The 20,626-nt window shown below is 37.5% G+C and overlaps 1 protein-coding gene across 1 annotated transcript in view; it reads left to right on the forward strand.

Moving 5' to 3' along the window:
* Positions 1 to 2,113: 2,113 nt before the first annotated feature.
* CCDC38 (coiled-coil domain containing 38) overlaps positions 2,114 to 20,626 on the forward strand; it is a 44,389-nt gene continuing 25,876 nt past the window's right edge. Inside the window, exons 1-7 of the mRNA XM_027855803.1 lie at positions 2,114 to 2,182; positions 4,154 to 4,310; positions 5,251 to 5,318; positions 7,160 to 7,323; positions 7,429 to 7,509; positions 11,428 to 11,585; positions 15,283 to 15,360. Coding sequence (XP_027711604.1) covers positions 2,114 to 2,182; positions 4,154 to 4,310; positions 5,251 to 5,318; positions 7,160 to 7,323; positions 7,429 to 7,509; positions 11,428 to 11,585; positions 15,283 to 15,360 — 775 coding nt within the window. The remainder of the gene's footprint in view (positions 2,183 to 4,153; positions 4,311 to 5,250; positions 5,319 to 7,159; positions 7,324 to 7,428; positions 7,510 to 11,427; positions 11,586 to 15,282; positions 15,361 to 20,626) is intronic.

Genomic DNA, 20,626 nt, shown 5'->3' on the forward strand with positions numbered 1-20,626 from the left:
TCATAGTAGCCCTGTATTATGTAGGTAGCTGCTATTATTATCCCCATTTTACAAATGAGAAACTGAGGCAGAGATTGGTAAAGTGACTTGCTGCTAGTCACACAGCTAGTAAGTGTCTGAGGCTGGATTTGAACTCAAGTCTTCCTAACTCCAAATCCAGCACTGTATCCACTCAATGCCTCTGCCTAAAGAAGAATCTTGTCTTTAATGCATCCTGCCTTTATGACTCTGAATGAACCACCAAAGCTCTTGGTGTTCTAGCAATTCTCTTAACACTTTAAATTGCAGAGAAGGTGCCAACCTGCATTGGTAAAGGGGGTTTCCCCATCTGAGAGTTCCCTGTCTCAGTGAAATCAGAGGTCCAGCCCTTATCTGACCACTCTCATAATCAAGGGGTTGAGAATTCTTCCTTTGCCCTTTTCAATGGGGAGGTAAACTTAAGTCTGAGAATTTACTGTGTTCCCTCTAAACTGGGGAAGAAGCTAGTGCAGAATTGTCCCCAGTAGAGATACTTATTTTCCACAAAGTGCCACTTCTAGTCTGGCAGAAGAGACCATCAGGTGTGTGATTAAGGGAGTACTTGGGAAAGGGGTAGGGCCACTGGAGTTGCCTTTTATGAGGGCGAAAGGTGTAATATGTAAATAATGTAATGTTTAAAAGTGCTGAGGAACAGGGCAGCTAGATGGTGCAGTGGATGGAGCACCAGCCCTAGAGTTGGGAGGACCCGAGTTCAAATGTGACCTCAGATATATACTAGCTGTGTGACCCTGGGCAAGTCACTTAACTCTGATTGCTTCCAAAAACAAGTGTTGGGGAACAGTTGAAAATCTGGATACCTAGACAGGTTAGGGAAATAAGGACTCCAAGTTAACAATTCATTGCAAGATCTGATTTTTCACTAATATTATTCCCCACCCCCGCCTTAGACAATTGCTTGGAAAATCAACCATTTTTATGTTTTTAAGGGGCAGCATGGTATGGTGGAAAGGGCACTGGACTTGGAATCAGGAACACCTAGGATTAAAACCTGTCTCAGACACTTACTAACTGTATGACCTTGAGCAAATCACTTCATCTTGATCAGCCTCAGTTTCCTTATCTGTAAAAATGATGGGGCTGGACTCTGAAGTCCCTTCCAGCCCAAAATCTATAATCCTATGATCATTAAAGCCCTGAAATTATTTCCCTTAGTAGTAACTCATAGCTAAAACACCTACAGCTTAAGGATATCTGTCTCCTCTAAATGTTTAAGTGGGGAAGAAAATGATGTTTAGTAAATCACTTCATTTTTCTGGTCCTCAGGTTCTTCATCTGAAAAAGGAGTTGGGATGATGATTCTCCAGCTCTAAAGCTATAATCTTATCATTCTGTCATAGCTGTAGCCTTTTATCTTGGGTTAAAACTGAAGAGTCATTAAAAAAAAATTTTTTCCTCCATATTTTATTTATCAGGAAAGCAGCGACCCCTGGTGGAAATGTATGAAAACTGATCCACCAGTCTCTTGACCTCTGGCCTCCTGCATCTTCCTCTAGACCATACTGCCCTCGGGTTGGTGAATGGACTTTAAGTTTGGGTTGGAGGAAGAGAAGTTGAGAAAGGGTTAGAGCATCAGTGCTGACTAGGACCCCAGGGAGAAGGACACAATTGGACCACAGGCTGCCACAAAAGGAGTTGATGGTACAGGGGATAGAGCCCTGGGTCTGGAGTCAGGAAGACCTGAGTTCAAATCTAGCCTCAGACACTTACTTAATAGCTGTGTGACCCTGGGCAAGTCACTTTACTTCTATCTGCCTCAGTTTCCTCAACTATAAAAGGTTTGTGAGGATCAAATTAGATAATATCTATAAAGTGCTTAGCACAGTACCTGGCACATAGAAGGTGCTTAATAAATACTCATTCCATTCTGTTCCACTAAGGAACCAAGGACAGCACGGAGGGGGCCAGGCATGGAAGACAAACTTCACGGACTTTCCATCCTCAGTAGAATTGTGTCTTATGACCTCCAGATTGAATAACCACTAAATTATACTGCATATTTTTATAAAAGTGACCCTGAAGACAACTTTCCTTTCCTCTGACAGAAAATGGAAATAAATCCACCTGTGAAAAAAACATGCCATATACATATTATTTCGAAGATATGTTTCTTTTCAAAAAAAAAGAACTAGAAGAAAAGGAAAGGGTAAGTGTTTCCAACTATGACCATAGTTAATCAAATTAGTACCATAAGATCATTTCCTGTCAAGGCTTTATTGTTTCTCATACATTGTATTATGAATGAAGGAATAAAAAAGCATTTATTAATTTATTTTATTTATTATTTATAATTTATTAGTTAATTTATTTGTTAATTTAAAAAGCATTTATTAACGGGTCAAACACTGGGGTAGGCCCTGGAAATAAATACAAAACTCAAAGAGAGTCCCTGCTCAGAGGGAGCTTACATTCTAATGGGAGAGTGTTATCCAATATTTAAGCTCATCTGTATTGTAGATATTAGAGTATCATCTGAACTTTGTTATGTGTGGTCAGGTAAGAGTGGGCTGAGGAGCTGTGGCGGTGCACTGGAACCCTCAGGACCGTACGGGACCCAGAAGAAGGCTTCTGGTACATTGGCTAGGCTCCCTCTGGAGCAAGCTGAGACAATAGGAGACATTTATTCAGCACCTACTGTGTGCCAGCCAGGTATTGTGCTAGATGCTCACATGGTATTTTCTTGGTTTGGGAGGTTTTTTTGTTTGTTTGTTTGTTTTTGGTGAGTCAATTGGGGTTAAGTGACTTGTCCAAGGTCACACAGCTAATAAGTGTCAAGAGTCTGAGGTCCCATTAGAACTCAGGTCCTCCTGACTCCAGGGCCAGTGCCCTGTTCTGCACCACCTAGCTGCCCCATCACAGGGTGTTTTCTATTACTTTAGCCTTAGCTAGAGATTTCCCAATAACAACGACATACGGGTTACCCTCATTCTACAATTCTGCTAGAAGAAATACAACAGATGAGTAGATACAAAGTAATTTTCCCCAATCGAATGTAAGCTCCTTCAGGGCAGAGATATTAGGGGTTTTTTTTGTTTGTTTGTTTGTTTTAATTTGTGCTCCTACTGCTTAATTTGGTGCTTGGTACATAGTTGTCCACATTGTTTCAGTCGTATCTTATTCTTCCTGACCCCATTTGGGGTTACCTTGGCAAAAACACTGGAGTGATTTTCCATTTCCTTCTCCAGCTTGTTTGACAGATGAGGAAGCTGAGTCAACAGGGTGAATTGATTTGCCCAGGGTCATACAGCTATTAAGTGTCTGAAGTTGGATCTGAACACACGTCTTCCTGAATCCAAGGACAGAGCCCAGTGCCACCTAGCTGCAGTGGCAAATGCTTTTCCACTCCATTCATTGAGATTTGTGGGTTTTTTTCAATACTTGGATATAGAAGGTTGCCTTTTTTTGGCATCAGATCTGTACTTTCCCTGGGTATGGAGCATGAGTCTCGGTGTATGAGGGGGATGGATGCTAAAGTTCCCTTCTACTCTAAATCCTATAACCCAGAGGGGCATTTCCTTTTATTCTTTCATGTCCCTAGTAAAGCCAAAGCCTCTTAATACAACTTCTTGGACAGTGCAAAACTTTGGAGAATAAAATCATAACAGTAGCTTCCTTCCCTCCCCTCTCTCTCCTCCCCTTTCTTTCCATCATCACCTCTCCGTTCTCATTCTCTTCCTTCTTCTCTTCTCTCATCTCCTTCCCCCTCCCCATTTTAGTCTTCATAAAATTTCAGGTTTTCATTTACAACTTTACTCAGCTTTTAATTGGAAGCAAAGGCTTCCAATTATAATGCCAATTATGAAGATATCAAAGAAAGATAATAGAACCTTAGAGCTGGAAGGTAACCCCACTTTACACATGAGAAAACTGAGGCCAGTGACTTGCCCAAGACAACACAGCTATTGTTGAACCTGTCATAGCCAGATTCTCTGACTCCAAATCCAATTCTCTCGCTGGTACCATCCTGTACAATTTATTTCATTTGCAAAGAATTTGCTACGTATGCTTCGTGGACTAACAGCAAAGAATACATTCCAGGGATGTATGTCCCATTACTTCTGGACCAAACAATAATACATTATGCTGGAAAATCTTATTTAATCTTCTATATGTGCAGGAAAAAATTGTGAACCGTGGGAAGAAAGTACATGAAAAAACTACCTTTTCATCCAGAATGAAGAATCGATCACATCTGGGAGAAATAAATATTCCCACTGAAACAGCATCTTGTGAAATTGGTCTGGATTCTGCCATCATCCTTAGCGTTATAGAAAGTGAGTAAAAATCACCCAGTGTTTGTGTGATATACCTTTAATTAAAGCAGTAATTTAGATATGGCCAGCTATAGGCTGCTAAATGTTTACTAAGTGGGGGGAGGGAGAATTAATGAATGCATGACACACTTTTAAGTTTAAATTGTATTATTAACATTTTCTCCATCACTTTCTTAAGACTAGACCAGGGATCAAGAAACAATCACCTTTGGCTGCTGGCAATAGTTTGCTGACCTCTGGTCTGGACAATCAGTCAAATAATAAATCAAACCCTGAAGACTTGTGAGGTGTAAATTTTCCGTTGGTTTTTCGGTTGTGTCTGACTCTTCATGGCCCCATTTGGGGTTTTCTTGGCAAAGGTACTAGAATGGTTTGCCATTTCCTTCTCCAGCTCATTTGACAGATGAGGAAACTGAGGCAAACAGAGTTAAGTGCCTCGCCCAAGGTCACATAGTAAGTGTCTGAGGCCAGATTTGAACTCAGGAAGATGAGTCTTTCTGCCACGGTATCTGCTGTGCCACCCAACTACCCAAGGCTTGGAATATTGAAGGTGCTTAATAAACGGTTTTTTGGACCAGATTCACTGAATTGCAATAGAGTCAGATAAGTACCTATTATCTGCAGCCCAGTATAATGCATTCTCATAGTGACAGCTGTGAGCCATCTAGAACAGTTTAAATTAAATTTTGTCTTCCCTGTTTAATATTTACATGATGGTGGGCACAAAAACTCAACCTGGCTTATGTAAAGATCCAAAAATTAACACTAGAAGGGACCTCAAAGATCATTTAGTGAAAACTTCGATACATGCAAGTATGGCATACTAGGTATACTGAGTATATATTAATTATAGTCATGTTACCATTTAATCTAAAATTAGTGCTGATTAACTTGGACTGATACTGACCTCAAGCTAAATGTGTTTCAATTCTCTTAAAAGGAAGTACAGACACAAAAAAGTCCTTACAAGAATTTATTCACGATCAAAGAGAAAGGTTTATGCTGGAGGTAATAAATGAAATGTATTTTTTCTATAAGTGCAGAGTAGAACTATTTAATAGCATTGCTAATGGATGTTTTGAAAGCATTTTGCACTTAATGAATTTATAGGTACTTTGCTCAAAATTGTAGGTCAGTCATTCATGTCCAACTCTTTGTGACTCTGTGGGCCATATCATCCAAGAGGTTTCCTTGGCAAAGATACTGGAGTGGTTTGCCATCTTGCTCAAAATAAGTAATAATAACTCACCTTTACATAATATTTGCTATGTGCCAGGCAATGCGCTCTGTAACTAACTTATATGAGTTCTTTTCATATTCTAATGTGACCGTTGCCAACCCAAGAGTTACTGACCCATAGAGTTATTGCAAGGAGTCTGAGGAGGCTTAGCTGCAAAAAAAGCACCAGCCATTTTATTAAATGACTCAGTAGAATAGACAAGCAAATATAACTTATGTAAATTCGAATGCATGTAGATACTGTTGTAGTCAAACAGAAACTCACTTAAAAAGTCACTGAATTTATGGCTTTTAATCATAGTGTATTTTTTCAATCAATGTATACTAGTAATACAATTACTATTATGTAGCATGAAGAAATTTTTGAAATTACAAGAGTCCCCATACTGAAAAATTAACTATTTGGGGGACCTAGCAGGCCAGAGGGGAACCAACCTAGGTTGCTGCTAATATGGAAAGCTGTCTAGAGTATAATTGGTTTTGAGTTCTCATTCTCTATTAATTCTCCTAGAGGGGACTCCTGTCTGATAGTCCAGATAAGGAACAGAGAAATCACTACATGCTCTGTAATTGTATCTTTGTTGTTGTTCAGTTGTTTCAGTCATGTCTGACTCTTCATGACACCATTTGGAGTTTTCTTGGCAAAGATACTGGGGTATGGAAAGGGGTATGCCCTTTCCTTCTCCAGCTCATTTTATAGATGAAGAAACTGAGGTAAACAGGGTGAAATGACTTGCCCAGAGTCACACAGCTCGGGTCTTCCTGATTCCAGGCCCAACACTCTATCCACTGCACCACCTAGCTACACTATAATTATATATCCTATAATTATTCCAGTTTAGACCATTTATAGTAATAGCTGTAGCTTTTATTCTGGACCTAGAACTTATATTTGGAGCAAAACTATACAAAGAAAAGGCATGATTGTTTCATGTCTACCTATGTGTATATATATGTATTTTGTGTAGGTGTATGTCTATATATATAAATATATATATAGTATGTATTTTTATGAATAGGTAGTGTATATATTTATATAATTATAGATATAACAGAATTGAAGACCAAATAGTGGCTAATATGGCAAGAGGGAGGAATAATGAGTAAATTCAGCAAGTTCAAAAGCTACCTCCCATACTTATCAGCTATTCAACCTCAGGCAAATCACTAAATCACTCTCAGACTCAGTCTCCTCATCTGTAAAATAAGTATTATTGTGACTGGATGCTACCTAAAAGATCATGAAATCTTATTCTTTTTTTCGGGGGAAGCAATGGGGTGAAGTGACTTGCCCAGGGTCACATAGCTAGTAAGTGTCAAGTGTCTGGGCCAGATTTGAACTCAGGTCTTCCTGAATCCAGGGCCAGTACTCTAACATCAAATCTTATTCTTGCCCTTTACATATAAAGATATCAAGACTCAAAGAAATTAAGGGAATTGCTGAAAGATCACACTTCCCAGTGTTCTGAGTTTCTGGAAGCTCTTTTTCGCTTGAGTGCTTGTTTCTTTGTTTTCCATTTTTGTGGCTAGCATTGGAAGGATGAAATAAATTTGTCTGACATTTACCTGGAATAACGTCATCAATATTTCTTGTACCTTTGTCTTCGTAGTACACCTTAGCAACCCAAAGGAAAACAATGATGAAGCTTCAGAAATGTATGGAGATCCAAGAGCAGCAATTCCTTAATGCAGAAAAAAGACTTCAAGAAGATGCCTTTGCTTTTGAAGAATTTCTCCGAGAAAATGACCAGAAATCGGTAGATGCTTTGAAAATGTTAGCATCATTATTCCCTATTTTTAAGAAGTTGTATTGCAAAGCATGGTTTGGTATATTGTTTGTTTAAACACCAAAGCAAAACTATTTTTTATTCCCTTTTAGAGCAGCACAAGAAACCATTGGCAAACTCCAAATGGCATCAGAGTTAAAGAAGGCTAATTTGGAAATCCAGGCTGTGAAAAGGTGAGGGTATCCTGGAGCCTCTGATCGTCTTCTAGTTCCAGTAAGATATAAGATCCATGAGGACAGGGACAGTTTTCCACTCTACCTTTATATCCCCAATGCCTAGCACACTGTCCTGCACATAGGAGGATCTGAATAAAATTTTGTTGGATTGAGTTGGTTCCCTGCCTAGACAGAAGCTCCCTGAAGGGACAGACCTTGTCTCCTCCAAACGTTTCATCTCTCATAACATCCAGTGCATTGTCTCGCTTCTTCACACAGTGGGATGGTTGTTCTTGCTGTGATGGTAGTAGACCTGGTCATGAGTCTAGGATGCTTTCTGTGACTTTAACGTCATATTCAGTCATCTCAAACTTTTTTTACTTTAGTTAGTTTTAGTTAGGTTTTTTAGTTAACTAGTTAAATTGAACTTTTGGAAATGTCTGGAAACATGACTAGGCTTTACTACGACAACATTTTGGGAAGAACAGTTGGGCTCGGTCATTAGGGTCACAGTCTACTTCCATTTCTATCACAATTGAAATGCTTCTCCCTGCAATGTTTCACCAAGTCTTTTTTAAAAAATTCTTTTTTGCAAGAGGCAGTATTTTACTACAGAGGCAGAATTTTTCTGTATCCTCAAAACTGAATGTAGCATGTTTCAGATAGAAACATTTTTTAAAATTCCATTTCCTCTTGCTAGCAAGATCAAGTGTTTGTCCCAAGCCTCTCTATGACTTAAGAATAGAAAATTCCCTTTAACTCCAGGTAATTCCTCATCAACAACTTGAATCCCTTTCCTCCCCCCTATACCACCCCCCCACCCCCCACCCCCCTACTTCATTTAAAATTTTTTTTTATTTTTATTTATTTATTTTTTTTGGTGAGGCAATCGGGGTTAAGTGACTTGCCCAGGGTCACACAGCTAGTAAGTGTCAAGTGTTTGGTCTGAGGCCAGATTTGAACTCAGGTCTTCCTGACTTCAGGGCCGGTGCTTTATCCACTGTGCCACCTAGCTGCCCCTATAGCATTTTATTTTTATTTATTTTTTTCCCCCACTTCAAACCATATTAATTTGCCACATTCCAAACAAACTCCAAAGAACTGTATGAATCTGAAGCACAAAAGGGTTTTCTCAGCCTCCAAGATCTTCCAGGTCTGCCATGTTAAAAAATGTATGGCAAGAAATGAAGAACAAATAGGCTTGGCGTCACCAAGAAATATACCCCAAGTGCTTGGATTACGGAACTAAGTGGAAGAGTCCATTACCCAAGGTTTCAGGACGTTAGTAAATTTAATTAATTAGTTAGTTTAATTCATTAGTTTAATTAGTTAATTTAATCAACACTCGTTAATCTACATACCACTAACGTGTTAAAAAAAGCAAATTGGAGTAGAAAGTGCTTTTATGATATAATATTGTTGCTAAATGCAAGGTTTTTTGACATGGTGTGTCCTGAAGTAAATATCAATTAACTATGAAAAAACAAAAACAAGCAAACAAAAAATGTCCAGTCAGTTACAGACTCTATGTCCAGCACTCTTCCCACATGCCACCTATAAATGTTGCAGACCTTGACTATGTTTCTAAGAATGGCACAATCACTTTGTCTGTGTTATTTATGGAAACTTTCTTTCAGTCTGTAGTTGCTGTATCTTTGTAGAAAAGAAATGTTGAGTTGTTTCAGTTGTGTCTGATTCTTCATGACCTCATTCCAGGTTTTCTTGGCAGAGATACTAGAGTGACACGCCATTTCCTTCTCTAGCTCATTTTACAAATGAGGAAACTGTGGCAGGCAGGATTAAGTGACTTGCTCAGGGTCACACAGTTAGTAAATGTCTGAGGCTGAATTTGAACTCAGGTCTTCCTGACCCTTCCTGAGTAGATAGCGCTCTATCCACTGCTGCCCCAGAAAAAAGATACAGAACAGGATAAATGTGTGGGGCCAAGTCACAGGATATATTTGGAAACGCTTACCTCTATTAGATTGTGATCTTCTTGAGCACAAGGACTGTCTTTGTCTCTTTTTATATCCAAAGTGCTTAGCACAGTGCCCGGCACACAGTAGATGTTTAACAAATGTTTATTAATTGATCAGTTGATTGATTGATTTGCATAGACTCCTACCTTACTTTATTCTTTCGTTTTTCTATCTCCTTCAACTGAACATGATGTTGCAGACATAAGCAAATGAAGTAGTGTTATTATGTTGCTCTAAGAACCAACATCACTGGGTATTTATTTCAAGTTGCTCCTCCAGAACGTTTCTCATTCCTCCCTGGCACCTTGCTGTAATCCACACTCTTACTAAGTAACTCGGGTTCTACCTCTTACAGGGTGCATTTCCAGAACTTGCTAGTTTAACTCAAGTCCTCAAATTTTTTAAGTGTGAGTTACTATTTGTGTCAATACAGAGAAAAAAGCAAGACAGTCTTTTTCTTCAAAGAGCTCATATTTTCCCAGGCGATGCCATATGTACACATATAAGTAAATACAAAGTACGTACAAAGTTGTCCAAAGTAATTTTGGGAGGGAGAAAACACTAATAACTAAGGTAGGTGGGGTGGGCATCAGGAAAGGATGAAGAAGGTGACATCTTTGCTTTACTTTTAAGGAATCAAAGGAATCTACCAGAGGACATGATCTAAAAGAAACAGGAATATAGACATTTTATAAGCATAATCAAACTCCATGTATAATCAATATCATATTGCTAGCCTTGTCAATAGGTGGGAGGAGAGAAATGCAAAAAAATTTTTAAATGAAGGTTATGATTGCACATGTATTTCCTATATCAGATTACTTACTGTCTTTGGGAAAGGGGTGGGGAGAAAGGGAGGGAGAAAATTTGGAACTCAAATTTTTTTAAAATGAATGTTAAAAATTATTTTTACATGAAATTAGGGAAAAATTAAATACTTAAATGAATGTTAATTTTAAAAAAATTTAATTAGGAAATTTTAAGGAAATAAATAAAAGTATATTTAAAAAATAAAAGCAAAAAAAAGCTATGCTCAGATGTGCTGCCATTTGTAGCAATATTAAAGAGATGATGCGATTAGATTGTTCAATCACTTTGATTTTTCTCCTCACCCTACTACTAACTCACTACCCAGTCGTATTTTTCAGGTATAAACACTCCTCCTTCACTTGTATGAGAAACAGCATACAAGGATCTGTAATTCTCTTTATATTTTTGTTAACTCTGAGCCCCCAGCCAGAGATAGCACTTCTGGCAAATATACCTCAGTGTTATATCTATTTCTTTCTTATCTCTGGGAATGTTTCCCTCCCAGTTGCTTCCTCCTACTGTATTTCTAGTAAGTAGACCTCAACAAATGAAGGCTAGTGTTTACCATCCTTTATAAACACAAAATAAACATTAAAAATAAAGAATGGTAAATAAACTTTCTCCTTTTACCTGTACCATGCCCAGAGGAAAAAGCTTCAGACTTTCATAAAGGGAGGCAGGTGCTATTATTATCCCCTTTTTACAGATAAGGAAACTGAAGCAAACAGATTAAGTGACTTACCCAGGGTCACATAGCTAGCAGGGAGATGTCAGAGGCCACATTTGAAGTCAGGCCTTCCTTATTCCAGGCCTAGCATTCTGGGGCAGTGAGAAATTAAGCCACTTGCCCAAGATTATATAAAGAGTACTTCGGAGTTGAGAATTGAACTCAGGTCTTCCTTACTTGAAGGCCAGCTCTTTCTCCTCTGTGCCTCTCACCTCACACATAGCAGGCATGTAATACCTGCTTGTTGGATTGTATTTAAATGAATTAGTAAGTTTTGTTAAGTGAGCAGGCTCATACAACCTGTCTATGCCAACATAAGGCTAAGAAAATGTAACTTTGCAAAGCAAGATTTCTTTAATTTATTGTGTTTATATACTATCTCATGCTTAATGTAATCTTTGTTATGTTTCTTTTGAGTAGTGAAATTATGAAAACTGAATTCCTTCTTAACGAGTACATAAAATATGGATGTTTTTTACTGAAATTATCTCCCAAGACTTGGCAAGTCCAGCAAACATTAAAGAAAATCAAACCTAAAGACGCTTCTACAGTCCCTAGCCTTCCAAAACTGGTACAAAGTGAGTTATATTGATTCTTCATTATATTCAATAAATATATTCAATATTCTGATATTCTATAAATATCAGAACTGTTTCAGTATTGCATATAATATCAATAATTTTAACTACCTTATGTCTATACACACATTTGGAAAACTATTCTCTCATTAACCTCATAGGTTCCCATGGATTTAATTATCTCTATGCAAATGACCCCAAGGTCTGTATATGCAGCTCTAATCTCTTTCATGAGCTCTAGTTCCACATTTGTTGTTGTGTCTAACTCTTCTTGATGTTATTTAGGGTTTTCTTGGCAAAGATAGTGAAGTGCTTTGCTATTTCCTTCTCCAGCTCATTTGATAGATGAGAAAACCAAGGCAGGCAGGGTTAAGTGACTTGCCCAGGGTCACACAACCAGTAAGGGTCTGAGGCCAGATTTGAACTCAGGAAGATGAGTCTTCCTGACTCGAAGCCCGGTGCTCTGTACACTATGGTGCCACCCAGCTGCCCCCACATTACTGTCCATTGGATATTTCCAACTGGATGTTCTCTAGTCAGGTATATGTCAGGGGCCTACTTAAAACCACTGAGAGTGGATTGTTAAATGTTCAATGTGAACATTTACGTGTCAAAAATTAGCAAAACCTACAAATTAGGGCTTGATTTATTGTGTTGTGATTGTCTGGAATTAAGAAAGTGATGAACAAAATGTTAACAATACAGATTAAACTTAAAAGTGCGTCATATATACATATACATACATGCATGCAAACATACATATGAACCTCTTGTTAAAAAAAGCCCTGTCTGTCAGCTTCTCAGACACAGCATATCTAAAACAGCTCAAAACCACACGTCTCAAGCCTTCTATTTCTTCCAAGGACACTATTACTACATTTCAAGTCCCCCATCCTTAGAATTATCCCTGATTCCTCACACTCCTTCCCCCAACATATCCAATTAGTTGCCAAGTCTTAGGGATTCAACCTCCACAACTTCTCTCATATTCTTCCCCTTCTCTCCACTCATCCAGCCACCGCTTTAGTTAGGTCCCTCATTGCTTCTTGCCTGGACTATTGCAAAACATTCCTAATTGGTCTCCCTGCCTCAAATCTCTTTTCTCTCCATTCCCTCCTCTACACTGCGGCAGCTACCAACGAAATTTTCCTAAGTCTCTCCCCTGCTCAGTAAGCCAGCCAAACTGGCTTTCTTAGTCCCAACAAATTACCCTGTATTTTGTATATTCTTCTGTATGTACATATTGTCCTTGAGGGCATGAAAAGTTTCATTTCTATCTTTCTATCTCCAGTGCCTAGTATAGACCCTGGTACATGGTGGTCAATCAATTCTTGTTGATCAGTTGATGAATATGCATGTAAACATGCATATAAATGTACATATACATATTGCTGAAGAAAAATATTAACACTCTACTATACAGCAGGCACAAATTTTCCAGATACTATTTTATTAGTTTATCATTATTTTAAATTCAAGCATTGTTCTGCTTAAGAGAAAACTGGGTAGAGTCCCCTTCTTCCTTGGATAGCTAACATAAGACATATTTGAAGTTACAGATATAGAAGTCTTGAACAAGGAACTTTCACTGTATGATAAAACATGAAACAGCTCAGGGTAAAATAAAACTTAACATTTTGCTTCGTCAAACAAAACAATAGTTCTTTAATCCTAGAAGATTCCTTTTCTAAAACTAGTCAATCCCTCCACAGGATTTAACTTGGAGTCTTTAAACTTGTTCTTAAAAATATTTTGATAGCTGCATTTTGGTATAAGTGGCTTCCTTTGCAATCTTGGGGATTTTATTTTCTGCATTTACAAACATCATTCCAAGAAGGCGTCCAAAGCCTTCATCAGAAACTGAGAACCATTCCCCTCAAGGACTGTCAGTTCCACCACCCCCACTCCACGTTGGTCACAGGTGACCCATAGTAATCAGAGACTTCCTCCCTCTGATCAAAATCCTAATCCCTTCATAAAAATGGGGAAAGAAGGTATTACCCTTAGGTGAGTCTTAGTAATTCGAATCTCTTCTGGGCATTTAGAAGAGGCTACTGCTCTTCCACAATAATTACCTGAGGGGAGGAGTCCTTCCTGGGCTGATCTGAGAGGGGGGAGCAGGACATTGTTTCACAGTTGCTGGAGAAAGACTAATCAGATTAGTTCTCAGGCTGCAGGGTAGGAGGCTTTTTATCTTTTTTTTTTTTGAAAAACTGGGTATCCCCATCTCCCCCATGCTGGTAGTGCAGGGGCTACCCGCAGACCCAGTTTCACTAGTAATTAATGTGGGTGCTTTGAACTGATTTTCAATCTGAAGTGGTTCACCAATCTGGTGGTCTTCCACTTCCAGCAGTTGCCCATATTATTTCCAGACTTACTGTGGACACCTGATTGGCTGAGCTGTACTCATGCGCAGAATTCCTAAGCTCAAGGGATCTGCCAGCCTTGGCTTCCTAGGTAGGGTGGGCTTATAGGAGTATACTGCCATACCTGGTAGACTACAATGCTTTCAAAATGCTTTCTTAATATGTTTTAAAGGGACAGCAAGGTCCCATAGTGAATAATAGAGGGTAGACTTGGAGTCAGAAAGAAATGAGTTTGAACCCCCACTTACTTAGATACTAGCTGGGTGACCCCGCGCCATTCACTTAACCTCTCTTGAGCCTCAGTTTCCTCATCTATATGAATGAATAATAATCGGGGGCAGCTAGGTGGTACAATGGATAGAGCTCTGGTCTTGAAGTCAGGAGGACCTGAGTTCAAATCCGGTCTCAGACACATAACACTTACTAGCTGTGTGACCCTGGGCAAGTCACTTAACCCTGATTGCCTCACCAAAAAAAAAAAAAAAGAATTAATAATAAGAGCACCTACTTCATAGGGTTGTTGCGAAGGTCAAATGTAATATGTGTAAGAGTTTGGCAAACCTCAAAGCACTGTGCACAAATTTTAGGTATTATTATTATTATTATTATTTCTATTGTTATAAGCTGTTATAACCTAGAAAGTATCAGGGGAGCAACCAGGATGCTAAAGAACCTCAAGATTGTCACATCATATTAGGATTGGTTGTGCCATTAATCCTCAGAAAGATCAGAAGACCCATGAGCACTAGCAAACTACTCACTTATTCAAATGATTCAACATTATTTTTATTAAGTATGGATTATGAGTAAGGCATCATATATTAATGTAGTGCCTGCCTAAGATTTCCATTTTGCTTATGATGGTATTTTTTTCGCTTAGGATCATAGATTTAGATCTGAAAGGGACCTCAGAGGTCATTAAGTACAATCCCCCTCATTTTACAGATGAGAAAACTAAGGCTGACTGAGGTTAGGTGACTTGCCCAGGTCACACAGGTAGTAAATATCTAAAGCTGGATTTGAACCTAATTCCAAGACTATCACTTTTTCCACCTAACTTCTTAGTTGCCTTAGTAATCTTTGAGACAGTTGGGAATATTTGGAGAAATTGGCTCAATTGTTTGCTTCTCTCAGATTTTTCTCATCTAAGTTATCAAATCTTTTGCTGTAAGAAATGTTGTTTCTATGTTGTTTCTTTATGTTGTTTCTACAATTCTATGTATGTTTCTTTATGTTGTTTCTATAATTTGAATTCATTATGTCACACCAATAGCTTTGCCATTCTTGATAGCTGAATAATTTAAGAATTTTGTTTTTTGTCTTCAATCCAGAACCATCAATTGTGAAGAAGTCAAAGTTAGACAAGGACAGTCCAAGGAAAGCTTCAGGAATATCCACTACAGAAGATGGTAACCCTTCAAATCTAAATAACTTTGAAGACTGCCATGTCAGTGGATAGTAACCTATAATGTACTAGCAGCCTACACACTTCTGACTGAGTTGTTTAACTCACCATCTACATTAATTTGTCTTAGCATGATTGGTCAGAGATGAGAAGAAAGGAAAACATGTATATTTGCTTTGGATGCTCTGTCCTCTCTTTTTTCCCTTCTCCAACTCCTAAAGTGCCCTCCCTTTATTTTCCTCAATCTGTTATTTCCATTTAAGATTTATCAATTATTATGTAGTATAGTACTGGAAAAGTGCAAATTTCTGATTTTCAGAAAATGAAAGAGAGTAGAATCTTCCAATGATAGGCCAGTGAGCTTAACTTCAATTTCTGGCAGAATTCTAGAACATATTGTATTTTTTGGGGGGAAGGGGCTAGGCAATGAGGTTAAGTGACTTGTCCAGGGTCACACAGCTAGTTCAGTGTCAGAGGCCAGATTTGAACTCAGGTCCTCCTGACTCCAGAGCTGATGATCTATCCACTGCACCTCCTAGCTGCCCCTAGAACATATTTTTAAAAGGATAGTTAGTGAACCTCTAGAAAAGGAGGTAGTCATCACAGAGAATCAACATGAAGAACAGGTCATGCCAGGCTAACCTTATTTCCTGTTTTGACAATGGTACTAAACTGATGGATTAGGGGAATACTATAGAGCTGGTCAGTGGTATGCTAGTAAATAATTAACCAGTTCTCTAGAAATGCACAAACACTGCTAAGCTTGATTCTAGTCTTTTTGTAAATTTTTGGGAGTAACCTAAGTATACTTCTTCTCCATTACTTTCTTCAGTCTAGAAAATCAAGAAAAAATAAATTAAGCCCAGATTTGTAGTGTTTGCCAATTTCTGAGTTGTAAATGCTCACACTGAAAATTTAATAAAGGAAGCCAGTATGAACTGACTCCAGCATACCCCTTGTATGGTTTACCAGGATGGTAGCCCAGCATTTGGTGTTTTTTTGGTTTTTTTTTTTGCTTGTTTATTTTTTTAAGGAAAGATAGCAGAATATGGAATAGGTAATAGTATAAATAGATGAATTTAAAATTGATTGAATGAATGGATTAAAAAAAGTTGTAGTCATTAATGGTTCAACAAATACCCCAAGTGGCACATTTTTGTGAGTGATTTAGATAAAAGCACAGATGGCAGGCATCTCAGATTTTCAGGTGCAAAAAAGTTGGGAAAAGTAACTAACATGTTAGAAGACAGAATTCCAACCTAAAGGCATTTTGACAGATTAGAACATGGTACCAAATCTAATAAGATGTTATTTAATAGTGTTACAAATAAAGTATTTCACTTGAATTTTTTTTAAAACAATCAAACTTTACCAATATGATCTGGGGTACATGTAGTTAGACATTACTTCCACTGAAAAGGATCTGAAGTTTTTAGTTGAATTACAAACTCCACACAATATGGTAGCCAATAAGCTAATATTATCTCAGTCTGCTTGAGATGAAGTGTAGTGCCCTGGACTAGAGGGATGATAGTCCCACTGTACTATGCCTTGGTCAGATCCCATTTGACAGATTGTGTTCATTTCTGGGTGCCATATTTGAGCAAGGACATAGATAATCTAGAAAGGAGCCAGGGGGGTGCAACAAGGACAGGGTTGGGCCTTAAGATTTTGCTCTACTAAGGATCAGTTGGTTGAAATAGGGATGGTTAGCCTAAAGAATGTGACTGGCTGTTGGAATGTGAACAAAAAATTAACATGGTTAGTGAGATAAATGTGTCTGAGAAATCTGAACACACAGAAATGACTGACCATGGCTGTATCTTCAATATGGAAGCCAGTATGTCCATCCCAGGGCTGGACATACCTTTGGTATATAAAAAAAACCCTAGTTTTTCATAACACAAGACATGTATATATTTGATCTTTTATTTCCTCCTCTTTAATATGGGAAGGAAAAACCCATCTTCCTCTTCTTGGTCTCTCAGAGAATTCTTCTGAGATTTTGACAAAAGTCAACGAGCCAGATAGGCAGATCAACGTGGAAGTGTTGCCCTGTAGCTTACATCTAGCAGGCAGTTGGGAAATTGGTTTGCATATATTTATCCGTGGATGCCATTGATTCTTTCTAGTAAAATGTAAGCCTCTTGAGGGCAGGGATTGCTTTGTTTTTGTATCTCCAGAATCTAGCACCATGCTTGGCACGTAGTAAGATTTTTTTAAAGTCATATAAATCATATTTCCATATTAGCCATGTTCCAAAACAACAACAATAATAAAAAGCAAGAAACATAAAATAGTGAAAAAAATATGCTTCAATCTACACTCAGAGTTCACTATTTCACTCTATGGAGATGAGTAGCATTTTTCATCATAGGTCCCTTAGAATTGTCTTAGATCATTGTCTTGATTAGCATGACTAAGTCTTCCACAGTTGATCATTGTTATAATATTGCTATTGCTGTGTATAATGTTTTCCTGGGCCTGCTCATTTCACTTTGCATCAGTTCATGTAAGTCTTTACTGGTTTTTCTGAAAGTATCCCCCTCGTCATTTCTTACAGTACAATAGTATTCCATCACAATCATATACCACAACTTGTTCAGCCATTCCCCATTGATAGGCATCCCCTCAATTTCCAGTTCTTTGGCACCACAAAAAGAGCTGCTATAAATGTTTTTGTACATATAGGCCCTTTTCCCTTTTCTTTGATCCCTTTGGGATACATACTTAATAGTTGTATTGCTGGGTCAAAGGGCATGCACAGTTTTATAGTCCTTTTGGCATAGTTCCAAATTGTTCTCCAGAATGACTGGATAAGTTCACAACTCTACCAACAATGCATTAACATCCCTTTTTTTTCCCCACATCCCCTCCAGCATTTATTATTTTTGTTTTCTGTCATGTTAGCCACTATAATACGCTTGAAGTGGTACCTCAGAGTTGTTTTAATATACATTTCTTATTTTTTCATGTGACTGATGATAGCTTTGATTTCTTCTTCTGAAAACTACCTGTTCACATTCTTTGACCATTTGTCAATTGGAAAATGGCTCTTATTTTTATAAATATGGCTCAGTTCCTTACATATTTGAGGAATGAGGCCTTTATCTGAGAAACTTATAAATTATCCCCCCAGTTTTCTGCTTTCCTTCTAATCCTGGCTGCATTGGCTTTGTTTGTGCCAAACCTTTTTAATCACATGTAATCAAAATTATCCATTTTGCTCCCCAAGATCTTCTCTATCTCTTATCTGGTCATAAAATCTTCCCCTATCCATAGCTCTGACAGGTAATTTTTTTCCATGCTCTCCTAATTTACTTATGATATCACCCTTTATGTCTAAATTATTTACCCATTTTGACCTGATGTATACAGTGTGAGATAATGGTCTATGCCTAGTTTCTGCTGAAGCGCTTTGCAGCTTTTCAGCAGTTTTTGTCAAATAGGGAGATCTTGCCCCAAAAGCTTGGATCTTAGGGTTTATCAAACTCTAGATTACAATGGTCATTTACTACTGTGTATTGTGTACCTAATCTACTCTACTAATCCATCGCTTTCTTTCTTAGCCAGTACCAGATAGTTTTGATGATTACTACCTTGTAATGTAGTTTGAAATCTGGTACTGCTAAGCCACCATCCTTTACATGTTTTTCCATAGAGGTCCTTGATATTTTTTACTTTTTTTTCTTCCAGATGAATTTTCCCCCAGCTCTATAAAATAGTTTCATTGGTATGGCACTAAATAAATAAATAAATTCCATAAAAATTTTCATTTTCCTTCTACTGGCTTAGCCTACCTATGAGCAATTGATATTTTTTCATCTCTACCTCTTCTTGCTGGATTTAGCTGGTAATATATAGAAATGCTGATGATTTATGTGGGTTTATTTTATATCCTGCAACTTTGTTAAAGTTGTTCATTGTTTAAACTAGTTTTTGTAATTGATTCTTTAGAGTTATCTAAGTAAACCATCATATTATCTGCAAAGTTTTGTTTCTTCATTGCCTGCTTTTATTTCTTTAATTTCTTTTTCTTGTCTCATTACTACAGCTAGCATTTCTAATACAAGATTGAATAATTGTGGTGATAATAGACATTCTTACTTCACTCCTGATTTTACCGAGAAGACTTCTAATATATCCCTATTATAGATAATACATGCTCCTGGTTTTAGATAATTATTATTTTTCATTTTAAGGAAGGTTCCATTTACTTTCTTTCTACATTGCTTTCTAATGATTTTTTTTTCGAATAGGAATGGGTATTGTATTTTGTCCAAAGTTTTTTCTACATCTATTGATATAATCATATGATTTTTGTTGTTTTTGTTATTGATAATGGTCAATCATGCCAATAGTTTTCCTAATATTGAACCAGCCTTGCATTCCTAGTATAAATCCCCCTTTGTCATAGTATATGATCTTTGTGATACATTGCTGTAATCTCCTTGATAGTATTTTATTTAAAATTTTTGCATGGATAGTCATTAGGGAAATTGGTCTATAGTTTTTTTTCTCTGTTGGTACTCTCCCTGGTTTAGGTATCAAGACCGTATTTGTGTCATAGAAGGAATTTCTTAGGACTCCTTCTTTACCTATTTTCAAAAATAGTTTATATTGTTTTTCTCTTCTTTCTCTATTTTAGTCACATAAGCATTTAGAGATATAAAATTTCCCCTAAGAACCACTTTCGCTGCATCCCATAAGTTTTAGTATGTTGTCTCATTATTGTCATTCTCTTGGATGAAGTTATTGATTGTTTCTATGATTTGTTGTTTGACCCACTCATTCTTTAAGATTAGATTATTTAGTTCCCAATTAATTTTTAGTCTATCTTTCCATGACCCTTTATTACATGTAATTTTTATTGCACCATGATCTGAAAAGGATGCATTTAATATTTCTGCCTTTCTGCATTGGATTGTGAGGTTTTTATGCCCTAGTACATGGTCAATTTTTGTGTGGGTGCCATGTACCACTAAGAAAAAAGGTATATTCCTTTCTGTCCCCATTCAGTTTTCTCCAGAGGTCAACCATATTTAACTTTTCTAAGATTCTATTGATCTCCTTAACTTCTTTCTAATTTATCTTGTGGTTAGATTTGTCTAGTTCAGAGAGTTGGAAGTTGAGGTACCCCACTAGCATAGTTTTGCTATTTATTTCTTCCTCTATCTCCCTTAACTTCTTTAAGAATTTGGCTGCTATACCACTTGGTGCATATATGTTTAGCAATGATATTACTTCATTATCTATGGTATCTTTTAGCA

The sequence above is a fragment of the Vombatus ursinus genome, unplaced genomic scaffold (assembly GCF_900497805.2).
Source record: "Vombatus ursinus unplaced genomic scaffold, bare-nosed wombat genome assembly UNPS02011334.1, whole genome shotgun sequence".
NCBI lineage: Eukaryota > Metazoa > Chordata > Mammalia > Diprotodontia > Vombatidae > Vombatus > Vombatus ursinus.